This window comes from Eufriesea mexicana, unplaced genomic scaffold, assembly GCF_001483705.2.
Source record: "Eufriesea mexicana isolate 0111107269 unplaced genomic scaffold, ASM148370v2 scaffold1018, whole genome shotgun sequence".
NCBI lineage: Eukaryota > Metazoa > Arthropoda > Insecta > Hymenoptera > Apidae > Eufriesea > Eufriesea mexicana.
This window is the reverse complement of record NW_016909145.1, coordinates 875,492-900,650: the sequence shown is the minus strand read 5'-3', so window position 1 is coordinate 900,650 and position 25,159 is coordinate 875,492. Positions and strand designations below refer to the sequence as shown.

At 27.2% G+C, this 25,159-nt stretch overlaps 6 protein-coding genes across 6 annotated transcripts; 3 read left to right on the top strand and 3 right to left on the bottom strand.

Annotated features, from left to right (window-relative positions):
• The first annotated feature begins 447 nt into the window (after positions 1–447).
• On the top strand, positions 448–1,951 carry Mettl2 (methyltransferase-like protein). The gene is made up of 6 exons (XM_017899902.1): positions 448–557; positions 754–906; positions 985–1,299; positions 1,373–1,486; positions 1,560–1,732; positions 1,818–1,951. Exons 1-6 carry the CDS (start codon positions 448–450, stop codon positions 1,949–1,951), a joined length of 999 nt encoding a protein of 332 aa, XP_017755391.1.
• Positions 1,952–2,269: 318 nt separating this feature from the next.
• On the top strand, positions 2,270–5,702 carry LOC108547382 (protein HID1). The gene is made up of 12 exons (XM_017899884.1): positions 2,270–2,417; positions 2,654–3,013; positions 3,091–3,144; positions 3,216–3,439; positions 3,532–3,773; positions 3,861–4,091; positions 4,173–4,298; positions 4,354–4,610; positions 4,691–4,934; positions 5,009–5,148; positions 5,231–5,397; positions 5,480–5,702. Exons 1-12 carry the CDS (start codon positions 2,352–2,354, stop codon positions 5,700–5,702), a joined length of 2,334 nt encoding a protein of 777 aa, XP_017755373.1. The 5' UTR covers positions 2,270–2,351.
• Positions 5,703–7,885: 2,183 nt separating this feature from the next.
• On the bottom strand, positions 7,886–9,482 carry LOC108547397 (uncharacterized). The gene is made up of 4 exons (XM_017899899.1): positions 9,073–9,482; positions 8,683–8,887; positions 8,280–8,475; positions 7,886–8,179 (listed from the first exon to the last, which is right to left on the bottom strand). The coding sequence occupies exons 1-4, from the start codon at positions 9,161–9,163 to the stop codon at positions 7,886–7,888; spliced, it is 786 nt and encodes a 261-aa protein (XP_017755388.1). The 5' UTR covers positions 9,164–9,482.
• Positions 9,483–10,165: 683 nt separating this feature from the next.
• On the top strand, positions 10,166–11,367 carry LOC108547370 (GTPase Era, mitochondrial). The gene is made up of 3 exons (XM_017899865.1): positions 10,166–10,393; positions 10,469–10,903; positions 10,999–11,367. Exons 1-3 carry the CDS (start codon positions 10,166–10,168, stop codon positions 11,365–11,367), a joined length of 1,032 nt encoding a protein of 343 aa, XP_017755354.1.
• Positions 11,368–11,618: 251 nt separating this feature from the next.
• LOC108547398 (estrogen sulfotransferase) lies at positions 11,619–13,633 on the bottom strand. Its single transcript, XM_017899901.1, has 6 exons — positions 13,426–13,633; positions 13,076–13,175; positions 12,396–12,591; positions 12,191–12,317; positions 12,013–12,107; positions 11,619–11,927 (listed from the first exon to the last, which is right to left on the bottom strand). The coding sequence occupies exons 1-6, from the start codon at positions 13,631–13,633 to the stop codon at positions 11,619–11,621; spliced, it is 1,035 nt and encodes a 344-aa protein (XP_017755390.1).
• A 2,196-nt stretch (positions 13,634–15,829) lies between these two features.
• Positions 15,830–25,108, bottom strand: LOC108547379 (zinc finger protein 227). The gene is made up of 7 exons (XM_017899881.1): positions 24,733–25,108; positions 19,178–19,294; positions 17,314–18,906; positions 16,939–17,223; positions 16,620–16,850; positions 16,372–16,553; positions 15,830–16,301 (listed from the first exon to the last, which is right to left on the bottom strand). The coding sequence occupies exons 1-7, from the start codon at positions 24,865–24,867 to the stop codon at positions 15,830–15,832; spliced, it is 3,015 nt and encodes a 1,004-aa protein (XP_017755370.1). The 5' UTR covers positions 24,868–25,108.
• Between the last annotated feature and the right edge of the window lie 51 nt (positions 25,109–25,159).

The following is a 25,159-nucleotide window of genomic DNA, read 5'->3' as shown; positions in this document are numbered from 1 at the left end:
TCATCCAATGACGCAACATACCACCCTCAACCTGCACCCTCTGCGTCACACCCATCCTGTTTCCGCATACCACGTGCCCTCAACCTATATCTGTCTCCTAGGTCGTTGATCTGCAAGGGTACTATTATACTTAAGATATTTAGAATATTTATCACGATTTGTGAAAAAAGAAGTTTTAAATACTTAAAAAAAATGTGTCATAAAAATAACCATTTTGTTTATACTAACATTATATATTTCAAATAATAACTCTAGTATTTTATAAATTAATTGCATTGTTTTCTCGTAAAGTTTTTAAATATTATATAATAATGTATTTAGTTATATTATCATTTTTATTATTATTTTATCAATTTATTTTTGTTATGATTTGTCTAACATATCACTCGCCTTTAATAATACTGTATGTGTCCTTATACGTGTTTCTTAGAAGCACGTGATATAAAGATGGCGGAAAATGTATCAAACTCAGAGCAAAATGAAACAAATACTAAAAGACCACAATTTGGTAGCAGAATTCTTTCGAGCGGTGATAATGTATTTCAACATAACGCTTGGTATATATATACTTTATTTTAATATTTAATGGACACAATTATAATACTAGGGTTATAAAACCTTAACCTATAAAATATAACCTTTTGAATGAAATTATTGTTATGGATTAAAAACATCAGTTTTAATTAAAGAAATAATTCATTCGTTATATCAAATTTTAATATATTTACTTATCTATTATTTTACAATTTAAAGGGACAATGTTATATGGGATGAGGAGCAACAGAACTTAGCACAACAAAAAGTAAATGAAAATTCAACTATAATTTTATCAGAAGAAAAAATTGAAGAATATGAATGTAAGGCTGATAAATATTGGGACAAGTTTTATGGAATACACGAAAATAAGTACATAACACATCAATTATGAATTTTGTAACTACTTTAAATGCATATAAGAAAAAAATGTTACTTTCAATGTTGCAGATTTTTCAAAGATAGACATTGGTTATTTACAGAATTCCCAGAGCTAGCTGTAGTTATTATAAATCAAAATATTAAACAGCCTTTGAGGTCTATGACTGAAAGCACAAATGAAAATGTTCAAGAAACACATATAAAAATCCTTGATTTACCCAGTAATAATGGAAATAAAATTCTAGAAATTGGTTGTGGTGTAGGAAACACAGTATTTCCAATACTTTTGTATAATACAGATCCAAACTTATTTGTATATTGTTGTGATTTTTCTACAAAAGCAATAGATATCTTGAAACAAAATCCTAGTTATGATATATCCAGGTATAAAACTTATTATATTTTGACATAATATGCTAAAACAGTAATAGATAAGACATTTATATTTATTTCAAAGGTGTGAAGCATTTGTTCTTGATGTAACTCAAAATGATTGGGAAACACCTTTTGAACCAGAAAGTTTGGATATTATAGTGTTGGTATTTGTTCTTTCAGCTATACATCCTGAAAAGTAAATATTATATTAAATATATATGTTTTTACAATTAAAGATACAAATGTAATGAAATATTATATTCTTGCAGGATAAAGCATGTTATTCGACAAATTTACAAATATTTAAAATTTGGTGGATTAGTTTTATTTCGAGATTATGGTAGATATGACTTAGCTCAATTAAGATTTAAGAAAGGTAGTTGCCTTGCAAAAAATTTTTATGTTCGAGGAGATGGAACAAGAGTATATTTTTTTACACAAGGTATTTTATTTAATACTTTTCTTATTTTTATATTAGTGAATTTAATTTATTTTAAAGAATAAATAAATAAAATATCTATTTACAGAAGAAGTTAGAACATTATTTACAAGTTGTGGTTTTACAGAAAAACAAAATCTTGTAGATAGAAGATTACAAATTAATAGGGGGAAGCAACTTAAAATGTACAGAGTATGGATACAAGGAAAATATAGAAAATAAATTTTTCTTTAATATATTGTTATATAAGAATAGTTATAGAATTCCGAAACAAAATATTTTAGTTTTTAATGCTTTTTATGTGAATATGATAATAAAATAAAGTCTTATTAGGCTATTAATTATACTTATATTAATAATTTGTGATTTGTAAATATTAAAATTAAATAACATTTTTATTAAAAAATATGTCACATTTTTTTCTATAATCTTTATGTTAATTAAATCATCACAATAATAAAATTACAATTAAAATAATAAAGAAAAAACTTCTATTGGTAACACTGCCTATTACGACATAAACATGGCGATGACCGACGTCATTCTGGTGTAAAAGGAAACAAGTCGTTTTTATATTTTACCACTAAACTTTTCAATTTAAATTAACAAAAAATAAAACAACATGGGAAATGCTGACACAAAACTAAATTTTCGGAAAGCAGTTGTACAACTGACATCAAAGACACAGGTAAAAACTGATGTTTATTATTTCATGTAACAGCATATGATATGTTTGACATTTCGGTACATCGAGACAGATACAATTTTTTTTACTATTTACATCATTTGTGACTTAAATTAATATTCATATATCATTTTTTATCAAATAATTTCAATTTTACGTCTCCCATAATTTTATGAAAGTTTTTAAATAATTACGATTTATCGTTTAGGTTAAAAGACAAACTCTGCTTTTAATTATAGATAATCGATGCTTCAGATGATAATTTTTGGGATCAATTTTGGTCTGAAAATGTGACTAATGTACAAGATATCTTTACTTTAATTCCTGCACCTGAAATTCGTATATTAAGGGAAGAAGCACCTTCTAATTTAGCTACGTTATGTTATAAAGCAGTGGAGAAGTTAGTGAAAGCAGTTGATAACAGTTGTAGAACACAGAGAGAACAACAAACAGTTTTGAATTGTTGCCGTTTATTAACACGATTATTACCTTATATCTTTGAAGATCCGGATTGGAAAGGATTTTTTTGGTCTAGTTTACCTGGTAAAGAAGATGAAGAAAGTGTACCATTGGCTCATTCTTTACTCAATGCACTCTGTGTAAGATGTGTGAGATTTAGAAAAAAAAAAAAATTTTTAAGCATGTTACATTATTATAATTCATATCTGTATTTTAGGACTTGCTATTTTGTCCTGACTTTACAATAGCTGCAAACAGAAAATCTGGTCCTGTAAGTATTCTTTTATATAACAATTTTGGCAATTGCAAAAAGTTATTATAGACGTATTTGAAATTATTTAGGATAAAGCAGAAGAACTACAATCTATAGATAGCTGTGAATATATTTGGGAAGCAGGTGTAGGATTTGCACATTCACCACCCAGATATCCAATTTTAGATTCAAATAGAACCGAATTACTAAAATTATTACTCACTTGCTTTAGTGAAACTATGTATAATCCCCCTCTAGATCTTTCAATTACTCCAAACCGTTGGATCCAGCATTTAACCAGTTCTGAAAACAGGTAAATCAAAATTGTTTTTTCTAATATTAACTACTATTATACTTTAGTAAAAATATTTATATTTTAGTAAAAATGTTTTTGTTTTAATACAGACATGTTTTACCTATGTTCACATCATTGTTAAATACAGTATGTGCATATGATCCTGTTGGACTTGGAGTACCATATAATCACTTATTATTTACTGATTCATTAGAACCACTAGTTGATGTTGCATTACAAATCCTTATAGTAACACTAGATCATGATACTAGTGGTGGTACTCCGTTAGAAGAAGGAAGTATTGGAGATAATTTGTTCATTAATTATTTAAGTCGGATTCATCGCGATGAAGGTATAAAATTTTGCCGTTGTATTTAATTGGATACATTTTAAATAAATATTTGAATAAAAGCATAATTTCTAAAAAACTTACTTTTAGATTTTCAGTTTGTGTTGAAAGGTATCACCAGATTATTAAACAATCCATTAATGCAAACTTACTTACCAAATTCAACTAAGAAAGTACATTTTCACCAAGAATTATTGGTGTTTTTTTGGAAAATGTGTGACTACAATAAAAAGTTTTTATATTATGTACTAAAAAGTTCAGATGTTCTTGAAGTATTGGTACCCATATTGTACCATTTAAATGATTCACGAGCAGATCAATGTAAATTTTTATAACGTATAAAATTTACTAAATAAAAACAAATAATCTTATTATGTATAATAATACAGCATAATTTTGTAGCTCGTGTTGGATTGATGCATATTGGTGTATTTATTTTACTTTTGTTGAGTGGAGAACGTAACTTTGGCGTTAGACTAAATAAACCATATACAGCTACAGTACCTATGGACATTCCTGTTTTTACAGGTATTGTAATATTAATCCCATTTTAAAATAATATCTAACTATTAAATATTTGTAGGTACACATGCTGACTTGTTAGTCACTGTTTTTCACAAAATAATCACAACTGGGCACCAAAGATTGCAGCCATTATTTGATTGTTTACTAACAATTCTAGTCAATGTATCTCCGTACCTTAAAACTTTATCAATGGTGGCTAGTACTAAATTGCTACATTTACTCGAAGCATTTAGCACTCCATGGTTTTTATTTTCAGCACCTACCAATCATCATTTAGTATTTGTTCTTTTGGAAATCTTTAATAATATCATTCAGGTAACTTTTATATACATTGAAAAGAGAATTTTTTAAATTTAGGAAAGAAAGAAAATTTGAAAAACTATGTATGTTATTAGTATCAATTTGATGGAAACAGTAACTTGGTTTATACCATAATACGCAAAAGGCAAGTTTTTCACACATTAGCAAATTTACCAAGTGACTGTAACACGATCGCGAAATCTCTCAGTAAAAGACAACGTCGACATGTACCTGCTAGTACATCTAATGAAAATGTTAATGAAGCAGCAATGGAAGGTTCGCATCCAGCGCAACCTGCAGAACCTGGAACATTGAAAGCAACTTTATTAGAAACCCCTGGTAAATTTTTGTTATTTTATATGTTATTTAAAAGTCGAAGTTACAGCTCTTCTTTACGATTAATTTTTCCAAAGGTATTGAAAAAATGACTGAAAAAGAGTCTGCACATCCATTGAGTCCTTCAGTAAATATTGATGTAGGAAAATCTAATCATCAAAACAATGTGAGCGCTACAGAAGATTTAATGAATTCTACTAAAAACTCTGTTATACCAGTAAGACTATTATGGTGTAAATAATTATTGAATTTTTTTTACATTTATAAATTATCTATGCATTACTTTATTGGTTAAATAGAAAGGAGGAATTAGGGTGGCAGAACATATGAATTCTCCTAATAATGTAAATCAGTGGGTCCCTTCCAGTGAATGGGTATATCAATGGAAAAGTAAACTTCCACTGCAAACTATTATGCGATTGCTTCAAGTTCTTGTACCTCAAGTAGAAAAAATATGCATTGATAAGTGAGTATAATTTGTTAATATGCTTGATTTGTATAGTTTATTCTAATTATAAAGATATAATTATCTTTTTAAAATTTTTTAGGGGTCTTACAGATGAAAGCGAAATTTTGAAATTTTTACAACATGGTACATTAGTTGGCTTATTACCAGTACCACACCCTATCCTTATCAGGAGATACCAAGCAAATGCTGGAACAACTGCATGGTTCAGAACATATATGTGGGGCGTAATATACCTAAGAAATGTCGAACCACCGATTTGGTATGATACTGATGTAAAGTTATTTGAAATCCAAAGAGTTTAAACGCGGTACACATTACCAAGCAAATTATTATTAGCTTTAACACTGAAATTTCTATATTATTCTTACAAGAACTATCATTCCATCTTATGAAAAAAGAAATCTCAGTAATCTGTTCTTATTATAAGTTGCACTGGGTAATAAAAAGCTTTATTATTTCATTAAGTAATGAATAACATTTTTACAAGTGTAGTCTTTCTTACAAATCTGTTTCACAGAATTACAAAACTGATTTTACAAGTATTAATTATGAGATTAACTATGATAATGTAGTATTACAATTCTGGATTTTTACTAATAAAAAAATTGTTAAATCGAATTCATATTCACTTAATTAGTAATATTTTTTTTTTTTTTTCTTAAAACATTTTTCTTTTATTAAAAAAGTACTATTTACTTATTTGTTTCTTATCGTTGAGCGTATCAGAACATATTTACTAAGAGTAAAATACTGGTTTTGTACATCTGTATAGTAGCAGTTATATTCTTGGAAGACAACTTAATAATTCATGCTTCTTAATGCATAATAAAACATTTAAATTTATGAATATTATCCATTATAACTTCTTATTTTGAGATAAACCAACTATATCATATTTTTACATAAAAAAAGAAACGAATTTGTTTATTTACCAACACAGTTAATTAGAAAAGTAATTTCTTTTTTAGTAAATATATATATGTATAAATTTTTGTTTTATTTCAACTTTAAATATTTAACAAATTAATTTATTAATGCTACTATTTTTCATAAAAATATTTTACTTTCATAATGTAGATATACATAAAACCATATAAAAAGAATAACATTATTTAAAAGTCCAAGATTTTTATGCTTTTTATATTTCTGTACATATACATTATTTATATACTGGTGCAATTACACAATCTTAGTTATATATCTTTTAATATGTAATATGAATATCTTAATAACTTGATACTGAACCATGTTATGCATAAAAAATGAACACCTATACATAATAATTATATTCATGATAAAACTATACAAGTGTAGTGTAGCTTAGTAATTTGTAATGTGTTTAGTATATCAAATTGAAGAGTTAATAAAACAAACAATTGAATAAAATATTCCTTGATTTAAATTACATTTTGATATGTAAAAGTATAGCTTACAAATTATTGTTAGTTATAAGTATTAGATATAATATTCTATATAATATATTATATAAATTTGTTTCAAATACAAAACAAAATTATTATGAAATATCATTTACATATGTAAACAATCTCAATATTAACAGAAAAAAAATATATAAAATTATATATTAGTTCAGTTTCCATCATAGCCAAAAATTTGAACATAAAAATCTATGCGTATCGTGTATGTATGTATACATTTATTTATATTATGTACAAGTATACAATTAAGTATTATAAAACACATATAGTGCTTAACCTATGTTTTTATTAATTACTATACTATATAATTAGTGTATTTTAATTCATGATAAAAGATTTCAAATTTATTTTAAATTTGATAGACTGTGGAAAAAATCAAAAGTTTTTATATCAACCTTCTTTTGTCTACAATTTCAAATTTTAATTTTATTTTATTGCATAAAGTCATTTTATATTGTAAATAAATATATATATTAACTTTGTATGAAATACAGTTGAATTGTAATATATCGCTTTCTCTTATTATTAATATTTTGTAATTAATAGTTTTAGCTAATATTTTATGGAAGAAAATTTTTTTTTTTCCACATAGTAAATTATTTTATACATTTGTTTTTTTCTTAAATAAACTGTAAGCATTTATTCAAGTATATAAAAGGAAAATACATATTTGTGTTGCAGTGAACATAAAGTATCGCGGACATCACGTTTATTTTTTGGCTCAGATATTATATAATGCCCACAATAGTATTCTTATGCTTTCTTTGAAGTGCAAATGTTATCAAGAGCGACACTGATATTACCTCACTATTTGTATCACAGATGTAAAGTTTACCTAGCCTAGAAAAGGTGTTAATACCTTCATTAACTTTGTCTCATTTCTTTGTTTGCACAAATCAAAAGCTCGATGATGAAATACTTATAATTAGTAATAATATCATCACGCAATGATATCGAGTATTGGCATTTCATGTTTAAAAAATGTAGTATATGAAAAAATAGTGATAGAATTTTATACAACTTTATATTAATCTAATAATATTAATTTATCGCATAACCTTGTCGTAAGACGGTGGTGGAGCTTCATCTGATGAATTATTTGGTGGAATCAAAATAGCAATATGATAAGGTGGTGGTGGATTCTGTCTTACTGTAGAAATAGATCTAATATTTTCATTGGCCATTGTAGTTGTAGCAGTTACAGATGCAATATGCTCTTCTTGAATTTGATGCTCTTGATGATTGTTGCGTTGATTTCGACAATACAAAATAGAGAATAAACATGCAAATAATGATAATGTTAATAGACCCCAAAATACAAATATTTCTATACTTTGATCCTAGTGAGAAAATGTTCAGTATTAGTTATAAAAGGATTTAAATGTTATATAAAAAAGTTAAAATATTCATTTTATAAAAAATGCTTTAGTTTCAGCTTACTCTATCACCAAAATAAAATCTTGCAGCAGCAACAAATCCTGTTGCAAATACAAATGTTATCCAAACACCACATCGTAATTTATAACTTGCAAGTTCTGCATCATTAAATTCAGAAAAATCTAGAAGACTTCTATTTGTTACATTTGGTGTAGTATTTGACAATATTAATTGATTATTTCCAGCAGTTGTTACATTGCTGTAAACATAAAAAAGGATTGATATTCTGATTGTTATTTTCATTACACTAACTTGAACATCCATATCCTTATTTGCAACAATCCATCATTAAGGGCGAGTCATTTATAAATACTTTCTGGTGATAGACATGTATAAGTGAGTCACCCTGTATATAAGAAGAACATGTTCCTTAGAATCCTCTTAGTAGACCTTTTTCTTTAATTACTTGGAGATGTTGTTTAGCTGGGAATGTTGAGTAGAGCCAACTGGAAAATTGTTTTGTATTTCATTGTTTGGTCTTATTGTTGTTCTTATCACTCTGCAACTATTCATATTACTAGAACTAGCTATATTTCCCATAGCATTCAAATTTTGGAATCGATGAAGTGAAGTAACCATTTGTCTCAAATCTGCATTGTATCTACATTGATCTGTAAACATAATAAATATAAGCAATAAATCGTTAAACATTTCTCTAATTTACTTATTAAAATAAATAGTTTAGTGTTTTTTTAGATTTAAAAAAATCTTTAAAAATATTTGTCAGTACTAGATAATAAATTTATTTGAATATCAAACAAAGAGAAGAATTTGAAAATATATTGAATTATCTTACTGAAGCGTGTCTTTGGTAAAGGTGTGGCGGGGTATCGGCGGCCAGTAAAACCGTAATACCTGCCCGCCGGTTTATTAATCCAGAAATGCATGCTCTGTTTGAATAATTTTAGAGATCTATTGCTATTTATGGAATTTTTTGAAAATCAATTACTATACAAAATTTTGTTTCCTTTATCACTTTCATAAATGTCTTCACAACAAGCTTGCGAGTGGTTCTACTTCAAGTACCATTGCCAGTACATTTTAAATCGATGCATCGCATCAACGCATTTCTAATACTCATCATTTATAAAGAAAATGCTTGAAATATTTAATAATAATAAATTTCTATTTCATTCGATTAAAAAGTTCAATTACATTTAATAAACATTATACACAAATTTAACGTACACCTAACAACAATCCTTATTCGCATAATATACGTCAATACATGACTGAATTGCAGCTTGATTTTTGTCATTGTCAATTTAAAATCAGGTATACCAACCCCAATGAAGCGTGTAGGTATATATTTAATGCATGATTAAAGTTTGATATAAAAAAATAATCTTTTGAAATAAAATGATTCAAAATGAACGATTTCTTTTATTACATGAAAAATTTATTATTTTATAATCCATTTGTAGTTTTGCTTCTTATTATCTTTTAATTTTTATTTTTTTATATGGTGTCATATGAACATAAAAGATTTGTATTATATAAATAATAAATAATTATATCCTTTGTAAAAATAAAAAGAAATACCACGTGTTTTATATATATTTATTGTTTAAAATTTCAAGTTAATAAAGATTTTTGTGAACAAATACTACGTATATATGATTTAACTGTATAATCAATCGACAACTTACTTTTTTATATTGACATATTACTGCTAAATTACATTTAAAATATTTTTGATAAAGTAATGTTTGAATAATAGTAATATTTGTATAACGTAAAAATAATATTTTTGTAAACCGATAAATTAATATCGCTAGCAAATTAACTTTTACAAGTTTATATTTACGTTAATTTAACCTATCAACTTTTTTATTTGTTATTAATGTTAATGCTGTTAATGATTCTATTAAACAATATAGGTATTCACAATGATATTCTCAATTAGAAAGTATGTGGTGCACAATAATGTATATTTTTTAAAACGATCCTTTTTCTACTCTGTTATTCTAAATGCTAACAATCAAGAAAGTGTTACATCACAATTTAACGATGAGACAAAATTACACGAAAAAAATAAAAAACTGTTGAATGTTGCAATATTAGGTTTACCAAATGCTGGGAAGAGTACATTAATAAATAAACTTATACACAGATCTGTATATATTTTTGTTTATTTAAAAACAATGTTTTTATTTAATAGTTCTAATTAAAAAGAAGTTTTTGATTAATAGGTTTGTCCTACATCTTCAAAAGTACATACTACGTTACATAAAGCAAAAGCAATATATACAGAAGGAGATACACAAATTGTATTTATAGATACTCCTGGATTAGTAAATTCTCACGAAATAAAAAAATATGAACTATCAAAAACATTCAAAAAAGATCCTGAAACTGCAGTCAATGAAGCAGATATTATTGGAATAATACAAGATGTAACTAATATCTATACTAGACATAAAATTGATAATTTTATCCTTGATTATATAAATAATAAAAGAGAAGATACACAACTATTGATGATTTTTAATAAAGTAGATAAATTGAAGAAAAAGGAATCATTACTCAATCTTACAAGGATGATAATAAATAATAAAAATTACCCAAAATTTAATGATATTTTTATGGTATCTGCACTTACTGGAGATGGTGTAAATGATCTTCGGGTAATATATAATGAATATTGTAATACTATTAGTTATTAATGATTATTATATGTTATATTTTAATATTTATATCTGCATTTAAATATATGTTGTAGAATTATCTGCTTGATTCAAGTAAAATTAAAGATTGGAAATATGAAGAGGAATATTATACTGATCAACAAATTGAAACTATAACAGAACAAACAGTTAGAGCTAAATTATTAGATATACTTCCACATGATATGCCATACAAAGTAAAAATAGAAATAGAACATTTCACTATAGGTGATGATGGTACTATCAATGCCTATGTAACATTAAATTGCCCTAAACAACGTTTTGTAAAATCTTTACTGAAAGCAAAAGCTGCTAAAATTAAATGCTTATCATATTATGTAGAAAAAGAATTACGTCATGCATTTAGAACTACTGTGATTGTTCGTATAAATGTTTGTACAAAAACTAATTCAATAAAACTATAATTTTACAATAATACTTATTTTTTTCTTTTATATATCGTATTACTTTATAAACTGTAATAAACTTCATGCAATAAATTTATTTATTTATATTCTAATATAATATAAAGAATGTTATTTCCTTTAATATAAAAATACTTATAATAAACACAATACTTTTTATTTCATTTCATACAATGTTTTAAGTTTTAAAAAGCTACTAAAAAATAATATTAAATGGATTAGTTGTATAATATATGTAGCTACACACTATATCAATTGTGGTTATTATTAATGGTAAAATGTGGAAAATCAAAATCAGTTCCTCTTAAATTGTCTTTTATCCATTTATCAGCTTTAATATTAAGTTCTTTAGTGAATATTTCCTTCCATCCTCCACATTGACCTTTTCTAACATATGTTCCTGGTGTTATAATACCACATTCCTTTAATTCTGAAGAATTCACCATTGGATTATTTCGGAAATTTTTAATATTTAAATAGTCTGTTATTTCTTCTATCTGTTTTTGAGTATAAGTTTTTCCAAGAAATTTTGAAACTTTTTGAATTGCTTTCGGAAAATCCTACGATATACAAATAAGAGAAGTTCCGAACACAAAGTAATCTTTTTAAAATATTTCATTTTATAAAATATTCATTTTGACTTACATATTGCATTTCTTCATAAAACATAAATAAAACATTTGGATGATTTCTATGTAACCATGCTTCTTTCAGATGTTCCCAATAAGGACTCCAAGGTGCTAACAAATTTTGTGTAATATAAGTTGTATTTTGTATATAAAAATGTTTCATATTAATAATTTGAAATTTATGTAATACTTACTAAGATTATTTTGAAAATAATCCCAAAATGTTGCAAAATCACCTGTATATCCTTGAGTTTTGATTGCTTTATTTAAATAATACCAAGAAACAGCAACATCTTTTGGATTTCTTGCAACATATACTATCTTTTATGAAACAATATGATTTATTAGAATTATATTAACAATAAATGATACAACTCATTTTTATAAGTATAATTTTACCTTGCAACCACTTTTCAGAATATCAGGTAACAAACTAAATGGAAAATGTGATTTTATAAATCTTTTAGAAGGCATTTTTGCTATAACTTCATACCCTGATTCTGCAATTTTTTTACACAATTCTTCTTTGTCTTTATTTCCCTCATTTATTTTTAACATTTCATGTGTTAGTTCTGGGTGATTAAACATACTAAATCTAGAGATTATATTTGTAGCTATATTAATAATTTTTGTTATGTAAAAATATAGTTTTACAATATCTACTATATATTAATTTATCTCTGTGTAATTTTAAATTTTAATCATGAAAACATTATAGTTTTATAATTTTTTTGCTCAAGATTTTTTATTGGAAAACATAAGATAAGTTGTTATGTTCTATATCTCTTACTAATTGTATAGTTGTAAGTCGTTTGCACGCAATGTTGATTATGAAATATCGTACATTAATTGCGAATAAACTATAATTTTTCACGGGTGACATACTCATATAACTATTAGCTTTTAAAAATTATATAAGTATTAGCATTGTTATTTTATGAACTATCGTTCCACAAAAATATATAACAAACTTTTAAAGTTATTATATTATCAATAAAAATTGAGTTTTAATATATCTTATGATTTGTGATATTTAATTAATTTAGTTTAGCCCAAATATAATATTTAATTATACTAACTCGAGGAATGGAAATCGCTCCGATAAGAGTACTGTCCTTGCTCTTTTGAAATCTAAGTTATTTGACAATAACCAGATTAATTCTTGAGTCCACGTTGTACCTAAGAAGGAGCGAGAGGATGCAAAATTTTTAAAGTTATTTTAAAAACAAGTAACTAGTTGCATTATACTTTATCTTAATATTTGTATTTATAAAAATATCGATAACCGAAATAATCGAGTTGTATCGTTTACATTGTCATGCGCAAACAAGCATTTAAATTTCTTATTCTTGATATTTTATTTTTAAATTGAATTAAGAATAACAATTACATTATGGTTACATCAAAAGTTTAAAAGCACATTACTCACCTGATCTTGGATAAGATAAAACCCAAGTGTCATCTGGTCTTGCTTTAAAGTTATAAAATCCTTTACCTTCTTTTGTATATTTATGTGGAAAAAACCATTTTTTAGGACCTACGAGCACCCAACCTGTTCTTTCACCCTTAAATATTTTTAACATTTTTTTCGTATCTTCTTCATTTAAGTATTCATATTTTGGTGGTTCAAGGGTCATCTTTGCGTATTTCCTGTTGCAATAAATTATAAGTCAATAAAAATATAAGGAATGACTAATAGGTTTACGGTAAATAATAGAGAATCATATGTAATTAATAATTAATTCTGTATCGCATAGAACATCAATCAATCCTCAGAACATCAATAACTATTATTATTAAAGATTATACGATTATTGTTATACGATACTTCCTTGTACCTATAATTAATTATAATTAATTAATTTAACACAATGTAAAGATAAAAATGACATAGAAATTATAAAGAAGAAAACGCAACTTTAATTATATTAGAGAACGAATTATTAAATATAAAGAAGCACCGTTAAAAATATAAAAGAATATGTTAACGTAACATGTAAAAAGTTGAACTGTAAAATAACAATATTTTGTATTCTGTATTGTTATTCTCATTTTGTTACATAATTTTTGTTAATAAAATTAATATTTGCACCTTCACAAATATTATGTGGTGATTCATAGGTAAATTTCTCTGTGGAAACCATTAATGATTCAAATATCGAAAAAAAATTAGAATATAAAATAATTTTTTATTCTGTTTTTAATTCAAGTAATAAAGAAGTTCTTATTTGTATAATAATGAATTTAAACATCAATAATTCTATGATTCAATTCTTCCATTAGTCAAAGCGCGCGAAAAAAGAGTTACGTTTTGTATTTTTTCTTTTAAATATCGAACTGTCAGTCTGTAGATCAACTTCAATTAATCGATATATTGACTAGAGGAAACATGAATATCTATATCTCTTGAAAAGTTTTTCTAAATTATTATAAATAATTAAAATTGATTAAAAAACTGAAAATTTTCATGACATATTACAAAAGAATCCGAAATAATTTTGTTTATTTAATTTAAATCAAATATTCTAAAAATTGCATGTTAATGTCGAAGTTTAAAATAAATTAGTGTTGTTTATTTAAAAAAAGACATATTTATTTCTAATTCATAATTAAGTGTGATTACTTACTAAAAAATAAATAAATATGGGTTTCTGTTAACGCATTACAAAATTAAAAAATTATATGTTCTCTAATAAAGATGTTTACGCGACGAAATAGAACGTACAACTGACGAAAGCAATGTTGCGGTTGAATGAAACCTGAAAAAGAATTTAACAGGAATTCAGGTTAACAGACTTTCACTCAAGTCAATCGTCCTCTTTCTTCTTTTCTTATTAGTTTGCTCTCTAATAATAAATTAAATAATAAATTTTAGTTTGAAAATTCAATTATAAATATTTAAATTAAGATAAACTCTACTAAACACATTATTTAAACAGTATTTAAATATCGGAATTTATACAAGTAATTTTCATAAATTAAATTTTTAGGATGTATTGGATGTGTTAAATGAAGAATACAACATTTTTATCTTTTTCTTTTTAATACTTCATTTGATTTAAATGGCAAATATTTTGTTTCACTTATCATTTTGATTTAAAAAATTGAACAATATAAAAATTTGTTACCATAGGACTACTAATCACGACAAAAATTTTAAAGATTTTTCCCATATGAATGAATAAACTTTTGAGGCCTAACTGCTTTAAATAGAAACATCTAGTTACAAATTTAAATATATATCGATTATCAGTCTTATCTCTTTATTTATGAGTGAATAAGCGTAAGAGTATCCCGTTTCACCTTGATGAAACACTGCTCTGTTAAATAAAAAAATAACAGGTTTATAATAGTAAAGTTTTCTTTGGTCGTAGAATTTAAATTTTCATCAAGACGAGGTAAGTAACTCTTTAGAAAAAAATCGAAATGCACGAAAAATGAAATAACGACGAACAAAATTAAATATTGTTTTAGATATAAACAATTAAAGTTACCGTCCGTACAAATCGATTTTTATACAATCTAATTTATAATTGAACGTGAAAAGATATAATATATGTTTTCGTTATAAAAATATCGTCTAATATTAAGCCTTAAATTCTAATTAAAATCTTAGCTTAATAAAATGTAGGAATGATTATTTAAATGCATCAATTATAAAATTGTTTTTGTATTCATTGAACTTTAAGTACTTTCAATTAATGAACTTCATTAATCATGTAACGATTTCAACAAATTTTTTAATTTCATAATTTGTTGTCATTGATTTTTAAGATACTTAATTAAGATTGTTCCAAATCAATTAAGTTCATTCATGCACTTATCGAAATCTGTTAATAGCTTTCTGGTTCTAAAACGTTTTCAAGAACTGATATATTTTCAGTATCTGAAACTAATCTATCATTGACATTTGGAAACTTAATTATATTAACTTCAGCAGATCTTGTAGCTTCTTTTTCATTGTATATGTTATCAGAATTCCACGTTTTATCTATTGGTTCGATGCAAGAGATGTTCAGTCCTAATTTGCAGAGATTTATTGCAGTCTTTTTTTGTCCTTCCACAGTTTTTGCTAACGTTCCATTATTCTGATCTTTTAGAGAAACTTGAGACCCAGAATTTGTCATATTTCCGTTCTTCAATTCTGCCGTTAACTCTGCTATATTATTAAACGATATAGTTCGTTCTCTTTTACTTAATAGATTTTTTAAATCTGGATTTGCTAAAAATAGTTTACATCGTTTAGTGTGTATCTTCATATTGTCTTGTCGATTAAAAGGTTTATCACATCCTGGGCAATGGAATCTACAAGTAAAATATATTATAACTAAATAATATCAAAAAGGAACTGTAACAAAAATAATTAGAAACTTACCTAATTTTACTATGTACTGCCATATGAGCAGCTAAATGAGACTGCTGACCAAATGATTTTCCACAAACATTACACTTATACTTTCTAATACCTTCATGCTTTAGAAGATGTTCTTTTAATATTTGACTACTCTTATACACATTTGGGCATAGAGTGCATTTGTATTTTGCAGCAGCATGTACCTGTAAACAAAATTTTTAATTCATAACTAATTAATTTTAGATAGATTATAGTATCAAATATCTTACATTCTGATGATTGTGCAAAGCTTTTCTCGATTTAACGTGTTTGCCACATATATTACATACATAATCTTGCATGTGAATGTTTCTATGATGTGTTTCTAATGCTTCTGTATTAGATAAATAAGCAGAGCATAATTTACACATAACAGCTTTATCCTTATTGTGTACAATCATGTGTGCACGCAATCTACTTTTTGAATAAAATTCTTTGCCACAAAGTTTACAATTAATATCCTAAAATAATTTTAGAAAGAAACGATAAAATGAGTTAATTTAATAAAAACGTGTTCTTTGATATAGCAAATAATTTTATTGGTAGTACCTTTAGTGGTTTATGTGTGGCATTGTGGTAACTTAGTATTTGTCTACTAGAACTTGCAAAATCACAGAGCTTGCATTTATATGGACGGGCACCTGTATGAGTATTAATATGCTCTTCTAGTAAAATAGCAGTTACATATCGCTTTTCACAAAGATGGCATGCAAATGGTTTAATCTTTAGATGACTCTTCCTGATATGGCAACGAACATTGCTAACAGTAACCGTAGCAAAGTCACAAGCCTTGCATTGATAGGGTTTCATTTGTAAATGTCCCCAGATATGTACCTATAACAAACAACTTTATGCATTATTATGTATGTTATTATAAATCTAAATAATTTTCTATAAGCAATACAAATAATTTCTTAAACTTGCCTGACATTTATCCATTCTAAGATAAAAAGTACCACAAATATTGCAGCGTATATTTTTTTTATTAACTATCGTTATATTTTTCTGTACTTCTTCCGAGTTTACAATCGACATATCTACTGTGTAATAAGTTTCAATAGTCTGTTTTTGTTCATCGCTTATCAATTCAGAGATTTTACCAAATGATCTATCTTTACACTTAGTACCATCAAAACTATCTTGACTAAATTGTTGAGATTGTGATTGTTCGCTGAGGTTGCATTTTAATTCACTTTCGGTACTTTGGTTTCCTATGTCCACTGCAATGAACAATTCTGTAGAATCTTCTTGCATCATCTTTGGATTTGATATTTCATTGGATTGTGAAGATTTTATAACTGTCACGCGATTTTGTTCTGTAAATACTTTTGAATGTAGGTTGGTAGAGGTAGAATGAGTTTCTATGTCAGAATTTTGTCCTGCCAAATTAATCTCAGTATTTTTAGAACTTTTACTTCCCTTTGTCTCTGAAGAGATTGTCTGTGTTAAATTAGTCTTTTTTTGATGTATTTGATTTTGATCTTGACTCTCCACTGTATTTTTATCCTTTTGTATCTCACTAGAAATCCAAACATGCTGGTTTGACTTTTCATTCTGTCTAATAGAAGTATTTTCTGTCTCCTCTTTTTCCTGCTTTACAATAACTGATATTGCTTTATCTTTTGCAGATTTGTCTTTTGTATTTTCCATACATTTGTTAGATTTTACTGTACTTTTACTATCAGGTCCTATTTCTATTACTTTATTAGTTACTATATTGTCACTGTACATAGTATTAGTTTCATTGCCTTTGGTATAATCTATGTCTAATGATGTGTTTACTACTACCACCTTTTCCTTTGCTATTGTTTGACTAACTTGTAGTTTTGACGAGATTGAAGCATTATTACTTATATTATTAGACTTACTGTTAGTACAAATTGTACGCAAACAACGCCTTTTGTATTCATTGTTAAGATTCTCAGTCATTCTGTCACTTGAATCAGTTTGGATATTTTTTTTAAAACTTGCAGCTAAATTCATTTCTCTCATCTTTTCTAACTTACTTTTCCGACCTCTCTTGCGTCGTACAGGCAAATCTAAATTTATACTAATGTTAGTCTTATTTTTTTGTGATGAATTCAAGTCATTTGTTGATCTTGTACGGATTGCAGTCTTTCTCAAAGTATTATTTTTTTTTATTATTAAATTTCTTTTACATCTTAAATTATTAGTATCATTTTGATCATTTTTTGATATTTTTCTATTTGAATTTTCATTATCCACTACAGAGTGGTTTTTAGAAATTCTCTTATTTAGTTGTACTGTAGTTTGTGTTACCAAATGAACACCATTTGTAGAGGTATTGTTCTTTACGTGATTAGCGTTTTCTTCTTTTATTTCAGTTCTATAATACGACATATTATTTTCGGAAGGATATTTTTTTGTACTCTTTGAATTGTCAGGTGATAAAACTTCTGCCTTTTGTTTAGTTTCATTTATCGATGGAATAGCATTTTCTTTATCTGATTCTTCATCACTGTTTTGTTGTATCTTCTCATCCATTGTATTTTGACTCTGTTAAATAAAAATAAAATATTTTGAATGCCACTATTTAGATAATTTAACACAAATTTTTAATTTTTTATACAGATAAGATATCTTTGTGAAATCAGGAAAAATAAAAATGTTTGAATATTCTATATAATATTTTTTTATTAATAAAAAAATATATATTTTAACAAAATTCCTTATAATAAATTATCTTTGAGGTATCTTCCTTTACTAATAAGTAAACAAACTGGTGCGCGCTTTTAGTTAGATAACATATCAAATTACTATATCTTACAGTCTCCAAAAGTTCCTTTTGGGTAAGATGACAACGTTCGTAAAAATCGCATAGAAATTCCAGCGTGCCCAAACATCGCATACAAACAATTTGCGGCAGTCCATCGTTCTCTTTTACCTGAAACAAGAAGAAGAAACTATGTCCAAAGAATGAACATTATCCTTACAGTTAGCACAAAACTTTATTTTTAACTATAAAATATACTGTAATTCTGTATTATTAATTACAAACAATCTATTTTAAGACCAAATGGCTAGGTTTAAATAAATTTAAATTGAATGATAATATGCTACAATTTTTATTATTTAAAAATACTACAAAGGTATTATTAGTATTAAAATAAGCCTCATAGAATCATTTCTCTTACGTACATGCAAACTAAAAATAAATTACATGCAAGATGAGTAAAAATGGTATGGACAAAAATAAGAGTAAAAATCAAATAATCAGCAGTCCCAAAAATATCGTACCTTTATTGAGAAAAGTTGTGGAATCCTTAAACAAATGTATGCTTTTTTCTTTATTGTCGAAAAATCATTATATACGCTAATTCATACTGCACATTAATGACATATTAACGTTTATCTTTATCAAGAAGTATACATATACACATATAGATGGAAAAATAGATCGGTTTAACAAACGTCTTGTACAAAATAAGAGTTATTGCTTATCATTTATATTATCTGAGGAAAAAGTGTAAATATTAGACGTAATATCCTTCGCACGATTTTATTAACAATTCTCACGTGAACAATTTGTTCCGAGGGAAAGTAATAATCGTAGTTTATACATAATTCCTTGCACTCTTATCTTGAAAATATATTAGACAAATAGGAGATATTACTGCGTAAAAGAAGATTTAAAATATTATACATATACTGGTTATTTTAAAGCACTGTATAAAATAGTAACTAAAAAGACAATTTATCATTAATTAAATTCCATTTCGTATAAAATTATTAAATTCTAAATAAAAATAACGGAATAATCTATATTATATCTAGTTCAATCTTTTTTATCATTTAACTATTATTTTATTTAACATTTCGTTTGAAAATATCCAGTATAAGTTTTAAATCGTGGTAAGATAATTTGAGCACAAAGAATTACGACTATTTTCCTTCTTAAGCAAGATCAATTGCACGTGACACGTACTCAAAGAATCATCAACGCCTTTTTCATTTATCGATGCTCTTATATAACATGCGAATAACATACATTGAGACGACCAAAGGCACTTCCGATACAGTGTTAACATTATTTTTCTCGTAAATCACATAGTACGTTTTCTCATATAATTTATTGCACACACTACTTTCTTCTATTACTTGAAGACTAACATTCGAATCTAAAAATCTTTTATTATCGATCAAAAATATTTTTCATGAAAATTCATTTTTTTTTTATATGAATTATTTTCGCTAAATCTTTATTTATACATGTACAGTTTTGTATGTAAAATAGAATCGAAAATAGAGTAAAATATACTTTGCATATGCATCATTTAAAAGTTTTGCAATTCATAAATAGCCATGTAAAAATACGTAGAAAATATTCTTTTTATTTTTATACCCTTTTTAGTCGGGTGTTTGACTTTGGAAGCCCTATTCGGACTGTGTTCACAGTACGAATAATTATACTTTCTTAGGAAGCTAACTGTGCGGTAAACATACAAATTTTGTATAACAATGCATCCAATATTATTCTTTGGCTTCCTTACAACTATAAATTTCAATCATGATTCTTGTTATTTTTTTCGTCTAGTCTTACCCCAATGTTTTGTCATGTTTTGTGGTTTGTCTTTATTACAGCTTTGGTAAATTCTAATCGATGATGTTTCACGTGCAAAAATATCTTCGAATGTAATATATGTAAATGGAAAGAATACTTAAAAGATATCAGTAGTCTCTTAAATGCACACCTACTACGTTATGTACAAAATAATGGCTAATGTACCGCGAATAAGAAAAAAAAAAAGAAAAGAAAAAAAAAGAAGATGAGCGACAAAAGAGAAAGTAAACTGACTGATCGCTATTGCTATCATTCACCTAATAATATACGTTGCTCCAAAACTTAAAAGTAAACCTTATTAGTAATTAATATCGTTAAATTAATTAAATCACGACGAATATCGTTAAATTCTATGCGAATAAAAAAATTTTTACTTTTAATTCTTGTAGCAATATTTTACATTCTCGTAATAAACAGATTAATTTGTATGAATAATTAACGTTGTTCGGTTAAGAGTTAAAAGTCTCTTTTGAAAAGTACTAATTCGCTCACGAGATAAGATAGCCTTAGAAAAATATCAGAACTACGTCAGTACTATTACTTTTCGTTAGACGTTGTGGAAGTTACGTCTCCACTAGAAACGCTTTTCAATTTATTATTACCAGTCTTTTTTTCTTCAAAGTGTCTTTTTCTGTGTACTTTCATGTTATCACGTCTATTAAACTTTCGTCCGCACTCCGGACAAGCATGCTTTTTCTCACCATGCACGTGTCGATGTGCAGCCAGATGACTAGCTTGGGCGAATCTTGCACCACATTTTTGACAGATGTGTTTCCTCAACCCTTCATGCTTCAAAAGATGTTCGTTCAGGAATGCTTTGGATGCGTATCTATTATTACAAACGTTACATACAAACGGTTTAGGATTTGAATGCTGTAATACGTGAGCTTTATACTTCGAAACGACTTTAAATGTTTTGCTGCAAATTTCACAAGTATATGTAGTCGCATGACGTGTTTTAATATGTTCATTCAAAACTGAAAGACTTGAATAGAGATTGTAACAAAACCGGCATCTAAAATTGCGACGATTTTTTAAATGTACACTAGCTATATGACTTAATAATCTCGTACGGTACGGAAACACTTTGCCACAATATTCGCAAGCTAGATTTTGTGGAGGTAAGTGTGATTTCATGTGAATCTGTAACGACACTTTGTGGTGGTAACTCTGACCACAATCTGTACATGAATAAGGTCTCACACCTTTGTGTACATTATCGTGTTCCATTAAATAGAACTTCGACTTGAATCTCTTTGGGCATTTTGGGCATTGTATTGGCCTGGGATTAGTATGTGAGCAGCGAATATGCTTCATTACGTCGGACTTGCACACAAATTTAGCATTGCATAGAATGCAAGTGTACTGTTTTATACCGAGATGTGTTTTTACGTGAACCATACATTTGTCTTTGCGTTCATAAAATTTGCAACATAATTTACAAGAATAGCCATTTTGATTATCCGTGACGACATGTTCGACATTATCATCGACACGAATTTCTTCCCCATCAATTCTGAAGAGTTCCTCTGGATTCTGAGAAGCTTGCCACTTTTGTTCGAATTCAGCGGAATCCTTCAACTTTGTTGAATTACCATTCTTCAAGCTACTATTGATAATAGTGTTTATTATACTATTTACTTCTACACAACTTTGATTTTGTAAAAGACCAACAATCGCCTTGTCCACTAAACAGGAACCCTGATCTGGAAATACTCGTGCTTGAACGGTAGCTACATCGTCACTTTCCTTTTTACATAGTTCTACTGTGAAACTAATATCTTCAATGTCGCTACTTTGAGGTTTGGATTCTTTTACAGAAACTTCAATATTTGGTGAATTTGACACGATACTGAGAAGTTTATTCAACGCCGATGTTGGAATTTGAATAGTATGTGGATCTTGCTGTTTTCCATTCGGTTTTTCACCATTTTCATTAGAACTACTACGTGGACTAACGGTTATTTCTGTAGTGGTATTGTCATGACTTCTAAGTCTATTTGCGATTGGTCGATCAGTCGTTTCATTTACAATAATTGTTTCTGTACTTTGTCTACTTCTAAGCCATCGTGTAGGAGTTGTTTCAGAACTTTGAACAATTTGTACATTCTCTGTATTGTCTTCACTAGTGCTTTGAATACTATTTTGATCTTTTGAAGTATCTTCATTTCCTTTTACTTGTTGACTCCTTAAATTTCTTTGAGTCTTTGTAGCTGTTCTTAAAACACGCTGTTCTACTTTGACATTTCCATCACTTGGAGAATTAAGATTTTTGTTGGTTTCATTGTTGTTGTTGTTTGTTGATGTACTTGGTGTTGTAACTTCAGTCTTTACTTCAGCCTAAAGATAGATTGAAATAAAAATAGAAGTGGGTACCAGAAATTTATTAATTTTATTAAAGCAAATAAATTTAATCTGGTATTTATGGTACACATCTTTTATTATATATTTTATTATATACAAACACAAATCAATTAAAAGTAAAATTCATATTCAATTGAAATTGTAGTCTTGCTTGTCATAAAACTTTTTGTAAACCAAAATACCAGATGATACCTTTTTATATAATTCGAATTTCATAGAAAAAAATGAGCTGCATGCTCTGGTAGCATCATAGATGAGCGGTAGAGCTGTGCATTAAATTTGAGTACGGACTTACAATCTCTGTTAAGGATGGTAGATTGTATCGATCGCGTAACACTTGTTGGGTGCGAAGACACTCCTCTTGGAAGTCGCAAACGAATTCGAGCTTGCCCAGACATTGAACACAGATCGCCTTGGGCAGAGGATCCCTTTCATCTATCTGCGATTCAAACAAAATATCTAAATACTAAATAAATGTGATTTTAAAAATCTTAATTGAAAATCTGATTTTGTACAATTTTTAATTGAACTGAGAAACCATATAGTCCTTCTTAAAGGATAATTACAAACATAAGTGAATAATTTAATTTAAACCCTACCGCTCTGTAGATACACTAATCTGAAAATTCTTATAATCTGGTACCCACTCTAATATTATACATTGTCAATTTGAATATTTATTATTATTGTTGTGCAAACACAATAATATTTATGGTCATTTATGACTATCTGAATAGTAAATACCATATACAAAATTACATATACATCAATTTTTAAATAAATAAATTAAATTTTTCAAATTCAAATGAATTTTCTGATTAATCAGATTTAAAATACAGATAATATTTAGGAAAGTTGATTGCAAAATATTTCATTATGAAGAAGAAGTAAAGTGAAAAACATTGTTGTAAAATAAAGAACATAAATATTTAATAACAAATATTCATATATAAAATAAATGTCTTCTGTTTAACAAAATTCTTGTATAGTACATTATCACTATATACAATTCATGAATTACAATTACACATACTAAAATCATACAATTAACTTACATACGAACGAAATTACTGAGTTTTCCTATTTCAAATTTAAATTACATTTTTTGTTTTAAACAAATTGTTTGACACACGCTTAGAGTAACACAGTAAATGTTAATTAAATAATGAGATATACTTTTGTTCAAAAGAAACAAAGTATAGAAGCATACAAGATATTAGTAATAAACCTACGAAAACCAACTTTTGCTACAGAAATATAGCACAACAAAGATAACAAAGAATGGACAGAATATCTTTTTTTTCATGCTCTTCTCCCCTCCGGCCATTTTTCTAACCCCCTCCTCTAACTACAACTGGGGCCCGGGCCCCACGACACACCTCTTACGTTGTACTCACCAGAATGTTGACTTTTGTGTGGATTTTTAATCCTAAAAATCGTTTGGTACCCTCTTCACCGAACACATCAATGTATATACTTTCGTACTGGCCGCAAAGTCGACAAATTTGCGCCTCTCCCTCCCCTAACTCCATTTTTGTTTACGTTGAAGGCTGCCTGAATACGCTTTTGACTACTTGATCACACTGAAAATTTAGCATGGAACCGGTGCTGGTGAATTTTCTGGCTGATCCCCGTACACCAAATGTCTGTTTCGATGATTCCACGATCTTTAGACTTAGTCGCTTCCCGGTAAAATAAACATAAAAGAATTAAACAAAAGACAAAATTCTAACGTTAACGTTACTACTTGCTTGCTGGTCTAGCACGGGGATGTAGCCGCGTTCGGGCCAGACCAGCACACATTCACTTCCCCCGCACCGTTGT